Source organism: Chrysochloris asiatica, unplaced genomic scaffold (genome assembly GCF_000296735.1).
Source record: "Chrysochloris asiatica unplaced genomic scaffold, ChrAsi1.0 scaffold00068, whole genome shotgun sequence".
Classification (NCBI taxonomy): Eukaryota; Metazoa; Chordata; class Mammalia; order Afrosoricida; family Chrysochloridae; genus Chrysochloris; species Chrysochloris asiatica.
This window is the reverse complement of record NW_006408586.1, coordinates 11878217-11898762: the sequence shown is the minus strand read 5'-3', so window position 1 is coordinate 11898762 and position 20546 is coordinate 11878217. Positions and strand designations below refer to the sequence as shown.

The 20546-nt window shown below is 39.5% G+C and overlaps 1 protein-coding gene across 2 annotated transcripts in view; it reads right to left on the bottom strand.

Annotated features, from left to right (window-relative positions):
- Positions 1–18064, bottom strand: part of ARL13B (ADP-ribosylation factor-like 13B) — a 76190-nt gene extending 58126 nt beyond the window's left edge. Inside the window, exons 1-2 of one of the 2 annotated variants that reach the window (XM_006864658.1) lie at positions 18006–18064; positions 6625–6695 (exon numbers count right to left, since the gene is read on the bottom strand). In XM_006864658.1, coding sequence (XP_006864720.1) covers positions 6625–6695; positions 18006–18064 — 130 coding nt within the window. The remainder of the gene's footprint in view (positions 1–6624; positions 6696–18005) is intronic. The other variant, XM_006864659.1, reaches the window with a different exon arrangement.
- Positions 18065–20546: the final 2482 nt, after the last annotated feature.

The window sequence follows — 20546 nt, the reverse complement described above, 5'->3', positions numbered from 1 at the left end:
TGGAACAGCTGGTAGTTTCGAACTGCTGATCTTGCGGTTCGCAGCCCGATTCGTAACCACTACGCTACCAGAGTTTATGTTGTTAAATTACCGATTGTGTAGCAAGCAATAATATTGATAGTTGTTGCTGCTGTTAAGTACCGTGGAGTCGGTTCCGACGCATAGTGACCTGACCCTGCACAGGGTTTCCGAGGCTGTAAATCTTTACGAGAGCAGAACACCTCATCTTTTTCCTGTGGAACTGCTGGTAGTTTCGAAATGCTGACCTTGAAGTTGGCAGCCTGACTAGTAACCACTATGCTACCAGAGCTCCTTAATATCGACAGTACAAACTAAAAAACCAGTTAGGCTTGTTTAAGTCATAGCAAACCATTGGTAAAACTGTAGCCTGTGACACCTTGGAAGGCAAAGCACAAGGCAATTAAGCATATAATTCTAGAAAAAAAGCTGTAAAATACAGAATGAGGGCTATTTTGGCTGCCCTTTTTAAATTCAGATTAAAACTAGATAGTTTACAAGCAGAAAGGGAAAGAAATATAGCTTTATAATGGAGGTACTCTCTTTCTATGGCCCGGAATCTGTACTATGCCTACTGTTTCTATATCCCAAAACTGAGGAAGGGTTAGGAGGCAGTTCTAAAGACACAGCACTACCATTAGCTTTTCTCTATTTCCCCCAGTCACCATCCAGGCAATGGAGCCATCTGACTGCTTAAGAGGCAAGTGACTGATAGGGCATAGAAGGTAGAAAAGAACAGCTCAAGGTTTTTAATATTATAAAACTACAGCTATTTAGCTGTGGTTAGCAGTTGAGTAGCACGCCAGGATGAAAAGTAAAGTGCCATCGAGTCAGTCCGACCCATAGCAACTCTGTATGTGGTTTCCAAGGAGCAGATGATAAGCTTGAAGTACCAACCTTGAGAATCACTGACTTTACAGTCCAGGACATTAATCTGCAGTACCACACCAGGACTTCACACCAGGATGTAACAGGTTATAAATCAGGATCAGGAAAGATTCAGGTTACAGTTCTTTGATCAGGACCACCTTGTCTTAGTCAGGCCCACAGACAGGCCTCTTTCTGGTCCTCAGCCCTCAGGCCTATTGGTCCAGACCCATGCCTGCCCTACTTGGGCAACTGTTACAAAGCTTTTAAGCTCCACTGATAACTGCCCAGAGGTCCCACTCCATTAGCAGGCCTCCTGTCTAAAGGTGTTTCGCTCTCTCATTCCATAGGCTGGGAAGTCCATTGTGCCACCTCATACTGCTTCTGCAGCAATTTCTCTGCCATTGCTTCTCACTAGCTCTTATCATCTTCAGTGTTATAGCTGTCTGTCTCCTGGGCCTAGGAGGTTCCCAGCACAGGGACCCCAGGTCCTTCTTCATGGTAGTCAGGTCCCCTCTCTCTGCTCCTTTCTCTTTTTATTTCTTGCTACATAAAAGGTGTGACTCAAGCAAGAGCATGGCTTCAGGAAGGTGGTGAGGGTGGTGAGTAAGAGATAAGGATAATAACTGGAGTAACAGTGTGACTTGAGTCACACACTATAGTAAGGTAGTAGCTCAAGATATATCCTATCTTAATCCTGCCTCAAAAGCCCTATTTTTTTTTTTTTTTTCCAGTGGGACAATGCACTGGACAGCAAGGTCAGTTTAAACCACAAAGTCAGCAGTTCAAACTCACCACCTGCTCCTTGGAAACCCCATACAGGGTCTCTATGAGTTGGAAATGGCTCCACCGTATTGAACAACAACAATCTTGCCTCATTAACATAATGACAACTCACACCTAAGTGAGACCATAACCACAGGAAGAAAGGCTAGAATTTATAAAGCATTACAAAAATGGAGACTAGTTACATAAGATCCCAAAGTGGAGGACAATCATACACTACTGGGAATCATGGCCTTGTCAACTTGACACAAGCTCAATTACAGGTTTAACACACCTCATTTGCAAGGTCCTAGCCAATCATTATGTGGAAGTTACAAAGATGGTAACTAAGCAACTATATTAAGTAAGCCACTACACCACAGTTTCCCAGCAGGGTACAGTATTAGATGGTCAGAGATTCCTAGAGTTTTTAGCTGGGCACATCCCCAGCCTCCATGGCAGCTAGGGGTGGCCACAGAGTAGGTTCTAGTGGGGTGCTGGTAAAATTTAACAATAGCTATGAGAGGAGGAAGAAGCCCGCCCTGACGTGCAGTAGCTGCCAGTTTTTAATGTATGACCACCATGGTTATTTTAAACAGAGTTGGGAAGAAAAGATCCTTGCTGACATGACCTGGTAGGAGCTAGCTTCAAAACACCAGAATGGTTTTAGCCAGTGACATGTGGACTAAAATAATACAGCAGCATCTAGTTCATGATCTTTTAAAGTACATGCTCATCCCTCCAACTGGAATCTACATGTAATGGTGAATGACATTAGACAATATAGACGAGGGAGGACCTAGGAATGGCAGAAATCAGAGGATTTTGAGTCCCTAATCCCATGGACCCACTATACCAGCCCTATACTAGGCTGGTATGATATTATAAGAGAAAAACAAGCTTCTATCTTGTTTAAGTCAGTGGTATTTTAAGTCTGTTAGAGCAGTTACACATATTTTCAATGAATTCAATCATTTTGAGAGCATTCTTTGGAAGAAGTAAAGTTGATTGAAGAAGTGAAACTCACTGTACATACGGAAGGTACCCTTAGATTAACAAGCTATAGTTTTATAGATGAAAGATGTTATGAGTCTGGACTTAGGCAATGATAATACAATTAGAGCGGAAGCAGGCATTTAAAAAAGGGGGGGAGTGAAGGGAATAAATGAAGAACTTCAAATAAGTGGAAGAGTAGAAGCCATGAGAAAAATGTTTTTAAAAGGATGTCTACCACACCTAAACGGAGTCCTGGTGTGGCACTGTGGGTTAATGCGCCAGACTGCAAAGCCGTCTGAAATATAAGGTTGGCAGTTCAAGCTCACCAGCTGCTCCTCGGAAACCCTATACAGGGGTGCCGTGGGTTGGAGCCGACTCGATGGCACTTAACAACAACAATAACAACAACTACACCTAAAACATGTTCTAAAGAACTGTGACATTAAAATGAGTAAAACTATTATTAGGGAATTTATAGTTTAGATATGAGAAAGAAATAAAAATGCAATTAAGCATGATAAAAAAATAGGAGGAAATAGTGAATTCTACAGGTGGCGGTAGCAATGTGTTAAGGGCAGTGAGGGATCACAAAAGACTTCAGAGAAGAGAAAACAAACTAAAATGAATTAAAAAAAAAAAAGTATATATTCTCCCTAGTAACACAAGTGGAGACAGCATAAACAAAAATACAAAGGCACAGAAATGTTTAATTTGGGAAACTTCAAATAGTTCTATACAACTGGAATCTTATTTAAAAATTTAAGGGAAGAAATCATTCACTAAAATAGTCTGAAGAGCAAACAGGAAGTGGAGTACAGAAGTAGAATTACGGAGGAGCTCAAAATTAAAGAAAGGTTTGGCTTTCTGTTCTTTATGTGACAACTGGAACATTTTCTATAGTCACAAAAAGAAACTGACGAATACATAGAAGTGAAAGACAGAAAAGAAATAACAGAAAAAAGGTGTTCTACGAATATTCAATGGATTAGAGGGTCTGACTAGCAGATTCTTAGGTTTCTGCTTCCTAAAATTCTTTGATGGAATAGAAAAAGGATGTATAAACCAGAAGTCTAAAAACTATGATCAACAGGTCAAACTTGGCTTAACGCCTGTATCTGTATAACCTACACATAAGAATGTGTTCTACAAACAGGGCTCTGGGATACAGGGATTGAGGCATGGTTTCAATGGGTAAAAGAGGGGAAATAATGTTAAGATGCTTGACTGTCTTTTGAATCTTGGTTTACCTTGCCTACCATTGTAAAATAGAAACTTGAGGGATAGAGAAAGGAGTAATAGCCAGAAACATCACCATAGAAAGCTTGTAAGCCCATCTTCAGGCTATAAATGATTGGAATACCTATAATAGGGCTAGAACTTGCCCAGTGAAAGAGGCTTCCTGCAGAGCCTTTGCATTGCATAAGATCACAAGTGGAATCCTGATCTTCTGAGGTAGGAAATTTCTACATGAAAAGACAAGCAGACCAGCCTGGAGTGGCTAGAAGAACAGAAGATACTCCTTGAGAGAAAGACTAGCAGGAAAAATCAAAAACAGTAACAGCAGTCTGATTGACTACTACAAGAAAGAGCAAGTTGTTCACCTGGGAGCCATCAAGTCCCCTCAGGGCAAACCCTGTTCTAAAACTGAAACTCAAAGGGACTACATGAGCAGGCATGTAATCTTGCTGGTGACCACGTTGGTCTACAGATAAGGTGAAGTGGGGGAAAAACAGCAATGAAGCTATGGGCTACGTTCAATAGACTCCTGTCAACCTGGATCACAACCTGGTTGACCAGCAGTATAACAAGCCCTGGGGACTCCTGAGCCCATGGACAAGGACATAGCCACAGAGGACTAGAGCGGAGAGTGAAGCATCCAGTTGATATGAAGTAGGGGAAGATGCACAAGAACACCTATACTTGCAGACAGTACCCATATGATCTAGCTTCCATGGATGCATGATCAGAACTTGACTAGAGGAAGAAGAGAAAAAAAAGTGTAATCCACTACAATTTGATGAACTTAACCTATACTTATGGATGTAGTAGTTTAAAAGAGGGAACGAATCTTTATAGCAAGGATCATTCCCACTCAATACACAGGGTTGACAAGTATGGGCAACTTAGACATTAGCTACCCAAAATGAGGGGACTACAAAGGAACGAAGCTTTACAAGCTTTCAAGAGGGAGCCCAGTTTCAGAGGGTGTGGGGGAAGATAGAATCTCCACTGAGTTGTTTCCAACCTGTCTAGATGGGGCCGGGGAAAGGAGATGAGGATAAGACTCTTGTGGTTCAATAGTGAATAACTGCTATCAGGAATGACTGTGAATGTTGCAAATGTAAAGGCAGACATTTTGTAACAAAAGCGGGGAGTGGTTGATCATGCAGTCTAGGAGTAGAGGATCCTGGGACCATCAAAGGAGAAAAGCAGAGTGTGGGACCCTATCCAGAGAAGCAACGATGCCAGAGATGGAGGCAGAGATGATGACATGGAGAGATGGAGCGTCTGGGGACTCTGGACTCAAGGAGGGAGAGGGGCTGTGCGCAGGCAGCCAGGGGGCAGGCTTACAGGGTACACCCTTTGGTTGTTTGAATGGTTATATATTCCTGAGTGTTTCCGTGTATATCCCCCCCACAAAAATAAAACAGAGGGAATGGAAGTAAATGCTGTTGAATGATGATGCATGGAGGGGATTGTAATCATTGCAAAGAAACAAAATACAAATACGACAGGTTGAATGTAAAGCTGATATTCTCCCATGTAAACTATCACTCAATTCACAATAAAAACTTTAAAAAAACCAAACATTTATTTGCATATTGTCTACAGCTAGTTTTGCACTACAATATCAGAGGTGAGTCTGTGGGGCAGAGACCATATGACCTGTGAAGGCTAAAATACTTCCATTCTGGCTTTTTAAATAACAAGTTTGCTGACTTCTAGTTTAGTGATGATAGTGAGTGCTCTGCAAGGGTATAATTTAGGAGACAACATGAAGAATACCACAATGGCTTTAGAAAAATCCACAGAAAATAATATGTCATTTACATCTAATATTGCACAGTAGAATTTGGGAGTGACTTAAATATTTTTCAACATATTTCCATTACTAAAAACCCTTATTTGGCATGAATGACATCTTACTGTAATCATCAGTTTTCAGACACATATAAGGAGACTTTTTAATGTTCATGGAAAAATTCCATTATTTTTTAATACCATTTTCCATGATATTAAAAGCTCCCACATATGATAAGCATTCTTTCAATTCAGACCCTAAAGATGCAAGTTCAGTACTTATTGTACAGAGCCACCACACTCTTTTATGATACAGAATCCTTTCATAAAACAGAGGTCTATTTTTAACCCCAAACCAAACAAAAGCCCACTTCCATGGAGTTGATTTCAAATCATAGTGACCCTGTATAGAGTTTCTGAGGACAACCTTATATTTCTCCCATGCAGCAGCTGGTGACTTTGAACTATCCACCTTGTGGTCTGCAGTCCAGTTCTTACCCTACAGTGCTACCAGGGTTCCTTAATAGTACGGAGGCCTACTTTTAACATATCACATTAATAGTGAAAAAGACATGCTAAGGAAGCTGTGCTGGGTAACTCTGCTTACACTCCCTCATAGCTCGGTGTAGCCACATGATTAAATTTTGACCAATAGAATGTTAAGAAGAAACTTGGTGTCCTTAATGGCTGGAATACATGATTATTTTTTACTTTTTGCCCCTCCCGGTGGCTGATCAGACTCTCTCTGAGTCTCTGTATCTGCAATATCAAATCCAAAACATATCAAGCCTGACCCTATTTATCATATTAGTCAGAAGCATACTAACAATACAAAGTAATGGAGTATAGAGCCAAGCACACTATTTGAACCTAGAGTAATATAATTTAAAACAAATAAGGAAATAATTCACAATGATATACAAGAGTCCATAAACCACATAAATATTTTGCTCTTACCTCCCTGGATTCCCTTTGCTGTTGCAGTTTTGCCAGCATTATCAAGTCCCACCATTACAAGGGTTACCTTTCTAAAAAAATAAAAAAAGAAAGGTAAAAATCACTTTTTGAGTTCATTTAGCATTAGGGAAAATAAAAGCAATTTCACTTATTCAAGCAATATTTAAGGGCTACCTACTAGACGCTTTGAATAATGCTAACTGGTACAATGAATAAAATACAGATTCATAAGGCAAAACAAATGAAAAACTACCTTTAAAGTGGTATCCATTTGTTTTCTAAGCAAATGAAGGAACGTAGCATAGTAGAAAACCCAAAGGGTAAAGAAGAAAGAGAAGATGGATTTTACCCTGACAAAATTGTCATAGCTGAAGTTTCAATTTGTCAGCTAACTGGATTCCTAACAGAAATGTGTTTATCAACTGAAATGATAAAATAATTTCTGTCAGGGCCTATGGATTACTGCTGTGCTTAACTCTATGTTTTTAGACACAAAACATCTTACTCCAAATATGGGTCCTAGTATGGCACTGTAGGATAAGCAGTAGACGTCTATCCACAAGGTTTGCAGTTCAAACCCACCAGTAGCTTTTCGGAAATCCTATGGTAGCTATGAGTCAGAACTGACTCGACAGCACTTGACAACAACACACCAAGTAAAAATTTTGAATAGTACTTTACAACACAGTATAGTACTAGTAACGTTAATTGCTATTAACATTGAGTGCTAACTAAAACATTTTGAAGTACTTAAAATTTCATTCTGCTATGTAAAGAGGAGCTATGAGTTGGAAGCAACTCAACAGCACCTAACACCACCATTTTAAAATACTGCCCTTAAAGCTACTAAGGAGTCCTGGTGTGGCCCTGTGGGTTAATGAGTTAGACTGCAAAGTCAGTGTGCACTGCAAGATTGGTGGTTCAAGCTCACCAGTCACTCCTTAGGAACCCTCTACAGGGTCACTATGGGTCAAAACCGACTCAAGGGCAATTAACAACAACAAAAGCTACTAAGAATGTTAGTGTTTACCTTAAAATCCTTCCTTTCTTTTTGCAGGATATTAGGCTCAAACAACAAAGTTCTCCAAAGATGAAAATCACTTTGGAAAATGATAATCATACTGGGACTAACAAAGGACAAGTCTCTCTGGATTTCTACTTTTATTTTGACTACTTATACCTGTACTTACGTCATATACTTGAAAAATGACTTTAGTGCTATCTTTGAGATAATTAAAGTCTTAGTAAAATAATACATTAAAAATAAATAAATAAATAAAAATAATACATTAGCAATATAAATAAAAATCACAGGATAATACTGTAATGCTTCACAACAAAGGACAAAATTTATACTTCCAAAATAGAATGGGCTTAAAAGGTTAACATCCATCTAGTCTCAAAATTATATATAACTGTGTAAATAATAAAGATGTACAATCTATTTTAATACATAATAAAGTACAGGTGACATTATAACTTTGGACAATATGGTAAATTATTACTGACTGGGAACCACTGGCTGGAAAGCTGTGCGACAACAGAAAGACTGAAGATTATCAACAACTTTTATTCTTATGATAATTTATTAGATACAATTAGTTTTGCAAATTGAAAATAATTTATATAATAGAATTCTTGTTGTTGCTCCTATTGTTAGGTGCTTTGAATTAGTTCTGACTCATAGAGACACTATAAACAAGAGAAACACTGCCTGATTCTGTACCAACCTCACAAACATAGTAATACTTACGGTCTACTGCTGCTGCCACAGTGCCAATTCATCTCATTGGTGGTCTTCCTCATTTTCACTAACCCTCCACTTTACCAACCATGATGTCCTTTCTCCAGAGACTGGTACCCATTGATAATATGTCCAAAGTAAGAGAGATGATATCTTGCCATTCTGACATCTAAGAAACATTCTGGCTGTATTTCTTCCAAAACAGATTTTGTTTATTCTTCTGGCAGTTCGTGGTACTTTAAAAATTCTTCTCCAACTGCATAACTCAAATGCATTAATTACTCTGTGGTATCCTTATCTATTGTCTAATTTCACATGCATATGAGGCAGTTGAAAATACTATGGCAAGGGACAGGTGCACCTTAGTCCTCAAACTGAAAATTTGCTCTTGAAGACTTTAAAGAAATCTTGTGCAGCAGATTTGCTTAATACAATACATCCTTTGAGTTCTTGACTGCTGCTTCCATGAGTGTTGATGGTGGACCCAAGCAAAACGATATCTTTGACATCAATATTTTCTCCAATTATCTTGATGCTATTTACTGGTCCAGTGGTAAGGATTTTTTTTTCTTTACATTGAGGTGCAACTCATACTGAAGACTGGGGTTCACTTTGCTTTCAAAAAGCAAGGTTGTATCATCTGCATTGTGCCAGTTGATAATGAGTATTTCTCCAATCCTGAAGCCACATTTTTCTTCATATAATCCAGTTTCTCAAATAATTTGCTTAGCATACAAACTAAATAAGTATGGTGAAAAGATACAACCCTGGAACACACCTTTCCTAATTTCAAATCATTCGGTGTTCCATTGTTCTGTTCAAACAATGCCTCTTGGTCTATGTATAGGTTCCTCGTGAGCACAATTAGAAACAACTGCCTCTTGGTCTATGTATAAGTTCCTCATGAACACAATTAGGTGTTCTGGAATACCCATTCTTTGTAATACTATCCATAACTTGTCATGATCCACACAATTGAAAGTCTTTGCACAGTCAATAAAGCACAGGTAAACATGCATATCCTTGGCATTAATGAGCTGAAATGGAATGGTATTGGCTATTTTGAATCTGACAATCACATGGTATAATATGCAAGGAATGACAAATTGAAGAGGAAGGCGTTCCATTCATCATCAAAAAAAAAAAAAAAAATCAAGATCTATCTTGAAATACAATGCTGTTTGTGACAGGATAATAGCCACACACCTACAAGTAAGATCAGCTAATACTTATTCAAATTTACATTCCAACCACTAAAGCCAGTGATGATGAAATTTAAGAATTCTACCAAATTCGTCAGTCTGAAATTGATCAAACATGCAGTCAAGATTTATTGATAATTACTGGTGATTGGAATGTAAAGGTAAGAAACAAACAGGAAGGATCAGTACTTGGAAAATACGGCCAGAAACAATGCTAGAGATTACATGATAGAATTTTGCAAGACCAATGATTTCTTCATTGTAAATACCTTTTGTTAAACAACATAAAAGACACATGGACCTCACTAGATGGAATACACAGAAATCAAACTGACTACAACTGTGTAAAGAGAGGGTGGAGAAGCTCAGTATCATCAGCAAAAAAAAGGCCAGGAGCAGACTGTGGAACACACCATCAATTGCTCATATGCAACTCCAGGATGAAGCTGAAGAAAATGAAAACAAGTCCATGAGAGCCCAAATATTACTTTGAACATATTCCACCTGAATTTAGAAATCATCTGAAGAACAGATTTGATGCATTAACCACTAAGGACCGAAGATCAAAAAAATGGAGGGATGACATCAAGAACATCACACAAGAAGGCAAAAGGTCACTGAGACTATCAGAAAGAAGGAAAAGACCAAACTGGATGTCATAAGAAAGTCTGAAATGTTCTCTCCAGTGTAGAGATGTTAAAGCAAATGGAAAAAATGAGGAGGTACAAGAGCTCAACAGAGAAATTTAAAGGTCAGCTCAAGTAGACACTTCAAATATTGTAATGAGGTGTGTATATATATATATATATATACACACCTCATTACAATATATATATATATACCTGGAGTTAGAAAAATCAAAAGGGAAGAACATGCTCAGCATTTCTCAAGTTGAAGGAACTGAAGAAACAATCCAAGCCTCGACTTGCTGATCATGAAGGATTCTGTGGACAAAATATTGAATGATGCAGAAAGCATCAAAAGAAGATGGAAGAAATATACAAAGTCACTGTACCAAAAAGAAATGGTCGAAGAACAGAAGATGGACTAGCACAGTGGCAGCAGCAATTGACTTGGCATAGCAATGATTGTGAGTTTGGTGCAGGACCAGGCAATTTTACGTTCTGTTGTGGATAGGTTTGCTATGAATTGTCCTGACCCAGTGGTACCTAACATCAACAACAAAAAACATCTTGCTCATTTTCTCCACTTTCAAGCTAGATCCATTTTATGTCAGCAATAATACCTCTCGTTTCAAGTCATCTGATTCTGGCTTGAACCTCTGGAAGTTCCTTGTCAATGCTCGACAGTAGCCGTTTTATCAATTTTGCAAAATTTTACTTGCATGTGATACTAATGACATTGTCAGATGATTTCTTTAATGTTGGGTTATTTCTCTTTGGAATTGGCACAAACATGGATCTCCTCCAATCAGCTGGCCAGGTTGTTGTGTTTCGAATTTCTTGGTAAAGAGTGAATGCCTCCAGTGCTGCATCTGTTTGTTGAAAGGTTTCAGTTTGTATTCCATCAATTCCAAGACCCTTGTTCTTTGCCAATGCCTTCAGTGCACTTTGGATTTCTTACTTTAGCACTATTGGCTCTTGATCATATGCTACTTCTTGAAATCATGGACCATCAACTATTTCTTTTTGGTACAGTGACTCACTCTATTCATTACATCTTCTTTAGATGCTTCCTGTATCATTTAACATTATTGCTCACATAATCCTTTTAATATTGCAAGTTGAGATTTGAGTTTTTTCCTTGGTTCTTTCAGCTTGAGAAATGATGAGTGTGTTCTTCCCTTTTGGTTTTCTAACTCCAGGTCTTCACACATTCCATTATAATATTGTTTGTCTTATTGAGCTGCCCTTTGAAATTTTTCTGTTCAGCTTATGTATGTACTCGTGTCTTCTGTTTGCTTTAGCCATCTCTATGCTGTAGAGCAAGTTTCAGTCTCCTCTGACATCCATTTTCATCTTTTCTTTCTTTGTTTTTTTTTTTTTTTTTTTCCAGTGACCTTTGCTTTTTTTTCTGTATGCCATTCTTGGTATCATCCCTGAACTTTTTTGCTCTTTGGTCTTCAGTGTCTAACGCATCAAATTGAGATCTCTAAATTCAGTTGAGATATATTCATGGTCATATTTTGGCTCTTATGGATTTGTTTTAATTTTCCTAGCTTCAGCCTGATATTGCATATGAGCATTTGATGGGTCTGTTCCACAGTCTGCCCCTGTTCTGGTTTGGGCTGATGATATGGAGCTTCTCTACTTTCTCTTCCAAAGTTGTAGTCAATTTGATTTCTGTGCACTCTATCTTGTGAAATCTATGTTTGTAGTCATTTTTATGTTGTTTTTAAAAAGCTATTTGCAAGGAAGAAGTCATTAGTCTTGCAAAATTCTACCATGCAATCTCTAGCATCGTTTCTGTTCACCAAGGCCATATTTTCCAACTACTGATCCTTTCTCTTTATTTACAACTTTCACATTTAATAGACAGCAATTATCAACACATCTTGATTGTATCTTTGTGTGTTACCTTTGAGTTTCAGTCTTGGAGAGGGTTTTCCTGAAAGGAATTGATTGCTTGCCTTGATGGCTCCACATTGAACAACTTGTTTGTTCTTGTAATAGCCAATCAGACTGCCATTTTGTTTCTGATTTTTCCTGCTGGTCTTTCTTTCAAGAAGTATCTTCTGTTCTAGCCACTTCAGGCTAGTTGTTTGTCCTTTCAAGTGGGAATGTCCCACCTCAGAAGGTTCTGGACAGGGCTCAGGATTCAACATATGTTCTTATACACTACGAGGCTCTGCAAGAAGCCTATTTCTCTGGGCAAGTTCTAGAACCCCTTTTAGGTATTCCAATCAGTTATAGGCTGAAGACGGCCTTACAAGCTTTCTATAATCATGTTTCCCAACATTCCTTTCTATCCTACTCAAGTGTCTATTTTACAATAGTAGGCAATGGAAACCAATATTCATAGGACAGTCAAGCATCTTAACATTATTTTCCCTCTTTTACCCATTCAGACTATGCCTTGGTCCCTGTATCACAGAGCACTATTGTTCCAAGTTTGAACATACATCACTATTTATCTCTGTCCCATCTACACTATGCAAACCTGTCTAAGTGCCTCCCTATCTATCTTGCTCTTCCATGCACTTCCCCCCTCCCCCTTCTTGTATACTGACTGCGCTCCGCAACACCAAACTATGATGTTCTGTCCCCTACCCCATGCTCTACTGTCCCGTTTCCCACCTTTGGTAACCAACAAAGTTGTTTTGTTTTTTAGTATGTGTATCTTTTCTTAAGTTTATACAATAATGGTCTTATGTAGTATTTGTCCTTTTGTGACTGACTAATTCAGCATAATGTCCTCATGATTCATGTTATATGGTGGTTTGCCTCTTCCTTGTTATTCTTCAAGGTAGCATAATATTCCATTGTGTGTATGTACCACAGTTTGTTTATCTATCTATCTTCCATTTCCATTAATGGGCAATTAGGCTGTCTTTACCTTTTTGCTACTATGAATAGTGCTGCGATAACCATTGGTAGGCATTTATCTACTCATGTTATGGCTTGTAATTCTTGCTGACTCAACAGCACTTAACAACAACAATATACCAAGTAGAGGAATTGCTGGACCATAAGGTATTTCTATTTCCAACTTTCTGAGGAAGCGCCATACTGTTTTCCAGATGGGTTGGACCATTTTGTATTCCCATCAGCAAATGTAGGAGGGTTCCAGTCTCTCCACATCCTTGTCAGCATTTTTTGTCCTCTGCTTTTTTGAACTCTGATGTTATTGCTGGTGTGAGATGATATCTCGTTGTTGTTTTGATTTGCAACTCTCTGTGGCTAATGATCATGAACACTTCTTCAAACGATTGTTGGCTGCCTGAATCTCTTCCTTGGTGAAGTGTCTGTTCATGTCCTGTGCTCATTTTTTAATTGGGGTATTTGTCTTTTTCATGTAAAGGTGTTGTAGTTTCCTATAGATTTTAGAAATGAGTCTTGTGTGATATGTCGTTGCAAAATATTTTTTTTTTCATTCTGTGGGCTCCCTTTTTACTCTTCTGGTAAAATCTTTTGATGAACATGAATTTCTAATTTTTTGTATGTCCCAATCATCTATTTTGTCTTCTTTTGTTTATGTAATTCTCGCAAATTTGGTAGTCTATGTTTGTCCTATATTAGAGCCCTTAAACTCTTTTCATTGATGACCTTTATAATTCTGGGATTCACAATTAGGTATTTAATCCATGCTGAGTTGGTTTTTATATATGATGTGAGTTAAAGGTCTTGTTTCAATCTTTTGCTTATCGATTTCCAGTTTTGCCAGTTTTCCCCTCCCCATTCAACGTACTTTGGTCCTTTGTCAAAGATCAGTTGGTTGTATGTGGATGGGTTAATTTCTGGATTCCCAATTCTGTTCCATTAACCTGTGTATCTTTCATTATACCTATACCAGGCTGTTTTGACCACTGTAACCATGTAGTAAAATTTGAAATCTGGAGAGGCTTCCAACTTTGTTCTTCTTCTTAAACAGTGCTTTGCTTATCCTAGGTCTCCTTCCTTTCCCTATAAAATTTGTAATCGTTTTTTACCATCTCTTTAAAGAATGTCGACAGAATTTGGATTGGGATCACATTGTATCTATAGATTGCATTGGGTAGTTAGTATTGATATTTTCACAATGCTAAATTTTCCTATCCAGGAGCATGGATATTCTTCCATTTTTGTCTCTTTTGGTTTCTTGTAGTAGTGTTTTATAATTTTCTTTGTATAGACTCTTTGTTTGTCTGGTTATATTTATTTGTAAATATTTCATCCTATGGGCAACTATTCTAAATGGCATTGCTTTCCTAATTCCTTTTTAGTGCTCTCAATAGAGGAATCCAATTGATTTTTGTATGTTGATCATGTATTATAAGCTCCTTTTTTTTTTTTCTCCAAAATTGAAAATCATTTTTATACACATACTAAATCAGGTGGAATCCTGATAAGGCACTGCAGGATAAACACTGGACTGCTAACCACAGGTCAGGTCGGTGGTTTAACCCTTCAGTTGCTCCTTGGAAACACTATACAGGGTCACTGTTAAGTCAGAACTGACTCAACGGCATTTATAAGAAAAAGAACAAAATTAAGTGGCCCTTTCTAGCTAGTTACATTAAGATATTGTGGAATCCACTCCCTTACCCTCCTACCCCATAGATTTAGGTCCACTCTGATCAAAACCTACTCCCTTTACCTAAAAGAAAGTAGGATCAGTTGCCTGGTGGTGGTGGTGGTGGTGTGCCATGAAGTCGGTTAGGACACACAGTGACCCCTCACAGGATTTCTGAGGCTATAAATATTTATGGGAGCAGAAAGCCTCATCTTTATCCCGTGGAACCGCTGGTAGTTTCGAACTGCTGACCATGAGATTAGTAGCCCAAATCATAACCACTAAGCTACCAGAAATATTGCTATTGTTTGGTGGCACAGAGTCAATTCCCACTCATAGAGATCCCATATATAATGGAATGAAAAGATGCCTAGTTCTGTGCCATCCTCACAATAGATATATTTGAGCTCATTGTAGTCGCCAGCATCATGAGGAAGACCTCATGGATGGTCTTCCTTTTTCACTGACCCTCTCTATACAAAGTGAGAAGTGATGTCCTTCTCTGAACAAAGTCAGATAAGGTCTTACCATCCTTGTTTTTAAGGCACATTCTGGCTGTACTTCTCCCAGTACCGAGTTTTTTTTTTCTTCTTCTGGCAGTCCATGGTATATCCAATATTCTTTGCCAACACTATAATTGAAATGCATGAATTTTTCTCTGGTCTTCCTTATTCACCGTCCAGCTTTCACATGCTGATGAAGTGACTGGGGCACACCTTACTCCTCAAAGTGACATCTTTGCTTTTTATGGTTTTAAATAACTCATAAGCAGCAGATTTGCCCACTGTAATAAAACAATTTCTTGACTGCTGCTTCCATGGGTGTTGACTATAATTTCAAGTAAAATGAAATCCACAACAACTTCAATATTTTCTCCATTTGTCATATTTTCTCCATTTGCTTATAGGTCCTGTTTTAAGGATTTTTGCTCTCTTTATATTGACGTGCAATCCATATTGAAGTCTGTAGTCTTTGATCTTCATCAGTAAGTATTTCAAGTCACCTTCACATTTGGCAAACAAGATTATGCCATCTGCACAGTGAGTCTACCTCCATTCCTGATGTTGTGCCCTTCTTCATACAGTCCACCTTTGTGGATTACTTTCTCAGCACACAGACTGAATAAGTATGGTGATGTACACTGTTCCCAATTTTAAACCACTAAGTATCCCCTTGTTCTGTTCTAAAGACTGTTCTTAATGAATGTACATATTCAGCATAAGCATAATTAAGTATTCTGGATTTCCATTCTTTGCAATGTTATCTATAATTTGTTACAATTCACACATGTAATGTCTTTGCACAGTCAATAAAACACAGGTACATATATTTCTAGTATTCTCTGCTTTCACACAAGATCAATCTGATATCAGCAATGAATGATATTCCTCCTTCCACATCCCCTTCTGAATCAGGCTCGAGTTTTGGTAGTATGTCAATATATGGCTGTACCTGTTTGAATTATTTCCAGCAAAATTTTTCTTGTATGTGACATTAATGATTGTTGTTGTTGTTAGGTGCCATCGAGTCAGTACCGACTCATAAGGACCTTATGCACAGCAGAAGGAAACAGTGCCTGATCCTGGGCCAACCTCACTTGAGGTTGCCACGCTTGAGCCCGTTGATGCTGCCACTTTGCCAATCCATCTCACTGGGGGTCTTCTTCTTTTCCTCTGACCCTCCACCCTACCAAACATGATACCCATCTCCAGCGAATGGGTCCTCCTGACAATATGATACTGTTTGATAATTTCTGCATTCTGTTGAAATCACCCTTATTTGGAATAGGCACTAATCTGGATCTCTTTCAGAGAGTTGGTCAGGTTGCTATCTTCTAAATTTCCAGAAATAGTGTTTCAGATTCATTCATTAAAGGACAGTTCATGCTTACAGCAAATACTGTTATATGAAATGTTAATCATTAAAAAACAACAACAACAACAACAACAAAAAAAAAAACCTAACAGCCCTTTGCTATGTTTTACCCTTTCCCTAAATCCAGAGTTGTTGTTGTTAAGGGACCTGAAGTTGGTTCCAACTCATAATGACCCTGTAAAGGAGCTCTGGTAGCGTAGTGGTTACGAATTGGGCTGCGAACCGTAAGGTCAGCGGTTCGAAACTACCAGCCGCTCCGCGGGAGAAAGATGAGGCTTTCTACTCCCGTAAAGATTTACACCCTCGGAAACCCTGCACAGGGTCGCTATGGGTCGGAACCAACTCGATGGCACTTAACAACAACAACAACATAGGGTTTCCAAGCAGTGGCTGGTGAACTTGAACCACTGACTTTGGGATTAGCAGTCCTGTTCTTGTCCTACAATGCTACACCAGGACTCTAAATCCAAAGTGGTGGTGGTAGGTGTATGCCTTCAACTGGGTTCCAACTTATAGCAACCCTGTATAGCGTTTCTGAGATGGTAAATCTTTAAAGAAGCAGAAAAAGTAGAACTACATAAAGTCAATACTATAAATAAAGAGTAATAAACTCAAGATCTCTCAAAAGATTGTTGGATTACTGGGTTTTAAAAGCATCATTTTCACTGGCTTCTTCCTAACACAGTGACTGGCAAATGGTATATTCTCAACAAATGTCTATTTAAGTAACAGATCAAGTAATAGGCAAGAAATACAAACATGTCTAGCTTTTAAAAAAGAAGTATTAATAAGTGGACTCTTTCAATAAAACAATCCATATGAAAATCGAAGCTACACTAGACTAGTAAACACATTCCAATCTGTTGTTCTCATTTAATACAACACCACTAAAGCATAGATATTATCATTCCCATTTAACATATGAGGAAGGTGAGGCCTAAATGGTTAAATCATATAATTAAGTAGTGGAGCCAGATTTCTTTCAAGGCAGAGTCCTCCAACAAAACCGTGTGTGGGTGTGTGTGTGTTGGAAAGGGATGTGTGGATACTACCTCAGAGGGAAAACACAATGAAGTTTCCTGTTACACAGATCTCCAAACATATATACACACACTCCAAACATACACACATTAGCAATTTGAAGTTATTTAAATATGATATATTTATAATAATATTTAGTAAAATTCAGTAATAAGCAATGTTGATCATAACTTATCTCAAAAGTAACCAGGCAACAGGCTGCTTTCAACTTAAAACATCTTTTCCTGCCGGGACAAAATCCAAGTCGAGCTCAGGCGACGTCAGGGAGATTAGTCTCTGGGTAGACGAGAGGCGCACCCACACGGTCCCGCTGGGACAACCATCCCAAACCCCCGGGCGGCGCCTACCTGACGGGTTCCCGCCACCGCTTGAGCCAGTTGCAGCAATTGGCCATCAGACTGAACATCCCAGGCCGCTCCTCCTGCCGCCTCCCATCCGAGCACGACGAGGGGATGGGCCCCTGGCTGCTCCAGGCCAAATCCCGTGGGGCGCCGCCGCTCCGAAGAGTCCTCGAAAAGAACAGGCACGGAGGAAAAGCCGCAAAGAAGGTGAAGGCTGCTGGTCCCGGCACCAAGCCCTGGTAACCAAAGGACAACGACTAAACCTCCCCAAACACCAAGGGGCCAAAAGCGCAGATAACCAGGAGCTCAGATAGCGGAGTCCAGCCAAAGAAAACCCCCGCGTCGACGTGCTGACGTTTCTCAACAACGACAAAGACACGCCCCAATCACCGCCCATGAGTTTCTCCAATTATCACTCAAGGACCCGGGATGGGAATCTCTGAGTGGCTGAAGAATCCCAGCGCCCCGCCCAAGCCAAAGCGGTGAAAAAGAATGGGGCGTGGTTAAATGAAGTAGGCGGATGGGGGCGGGGATCGTAACCCGGCAACAGGAGCGTCCAAGAGATAAACTAAGGTGATCCGCGACCCAACCCAAGTGCCTGTACCTGTCTGTATAAAGACCAAGGATTCTGCTCACTTGTCTCCAATATCGCCAACTGAGATCCAGGAAGCTCAGATCTTGTGTCGTGATTTTTTTTTTTTTAATGAAGCAGGGATAGTAATTCTTTGGGATTCCATCAACCTTTGGAAGCACAAATACAGAGTATATGGCCCTAATGCCCTGGGACAATTATTATAAGAAAATAGGAGTCCTGGAGTGGCGCTGTGGGTTAATGCACTGGACTGCGAAGTCTGTTTGAACCCCAAGATTGGCGGTTCAAGCTCACCAGCCGCTCCCCAGAAACCCTAGACAGGGTCGGAACCAACACGATGGTATTTAACAAAGATAAGCCCTAGACTGTAAATTTCGTGCTTAGCAGTTCAAACCTACCAGCCGCTCTCCAGAAACCCTATACAGGGTTGCTATGATTCGGAACAGACTGAATGGCACTTAGGCAGACAAAAACTCATTTGCAAAATGATCGCAGTAGTTCATACGACCCAACCAGAATCCACTGTCTTGGAGTTCTACTCATAGCGACCCACATAGTGTTTCCAAGGCCCTCCTGTCAAAAGACCGGTGTGTTTGATACCCCAACCTTTTGGTTAGTAGCCCAGTGCTTAAATACTGCAGCACCAGGGAGCCTCGTCCAGATGATAGTGACGTTTTAATCTGTGTAATGTTCATCGCTGTTTGGTGAATAAAATGTGAAATAGAATTGTATAATATTTATTGGAAGGCTTTAAGATTGTATATATACTGTAGGGGTTTATGAAAAAGAAATATATATTCACTCTGTTGTTGTTAAGTGCAGTCAAGTCAGTTCAGTCCCAGCTAGTGAGCTTCAAAAGCCAATCTTGCAGTTCAAAGGGTTTTGCAGTTGGCACATTAACCCACAGCGCCACACCAGGACTCCACTATAGAATAGGTGAAAAACATTTAAAAGGGATCAAGATGAAGTAAGTAAGATCTCAGACTCACCATCCAAAGATAAGCAGTGATTTGCTTTGTCCATCGTTTTCAGAAGTGTGTTCTTAGGTGCGCTCGAGCCGGTAACGACTCATAGCAACCTTATGCACAGCAGAACGAAACACTGCCCAATCCTGCGCCAACCTCACTGCTGTTGCCACACTTGAGTCCATCGATGCTGCCACTTAGCCAATCCATCTCGTTCGGGGTCTTCCCCTTTTTCTCTGACCCTCCACCCTACCAAGCATGATATCCTTCTCCAGTGACTGATCCCTACTGACAATATGTCCGAAGTATAAGAGACCAAGTTTGGCCATCTTGGCCTCCAAGGAGCACTCTGGCTGCACTTCTTCCAAAATGGATCTATTGGTTCTTTTGGGAGCCCGTGGCACTTTCTTTCAATGTTCTTCTCCAACACCATAACTCAAAAGCATCAATTCTTCTATGGTCTTCCTTATTCACTGTCCAGCTTTCGCATGCATATTAGGTTATTGAAAATACCATGACTTGGTATTTTCTAAGGCGCACCTTAGTCCTCAAGCTGACGTCTTTGCTCTTCAACACTTTAGAAGTATAAATTGTTGGATATTTGGTAACCCAAAGATGAAGATTGACTGATAACATTTTATTTTATTATTTAAAAAGTACATTGTTTTTGTTGTTAGTTAAGTGTCATGGAGATAGTTTTAACTCATAGCCACCCTGTACAAGGCTTTCAAGACCTTAAATTTTTTGCACAAGTAGAAAACTTCATCTTCTCCCGCGTTTAAGATGGTCGTGGTAATTGGTGGTGGTTGCCTGCGATGGAGTTGGTTCTGACTCATAGTAACAATGTATACGGTTTTGGAGGTTGTAAATCTTTACTGGAGAAGAAAACCTCATCTTTCTCCCACAGAACTGCTGGTGGACCTTTAGGTTAGCAACCAGACTCGTAACCATTATACTACCAGAGCTCCTTGAGTTAAAGATATACATTAT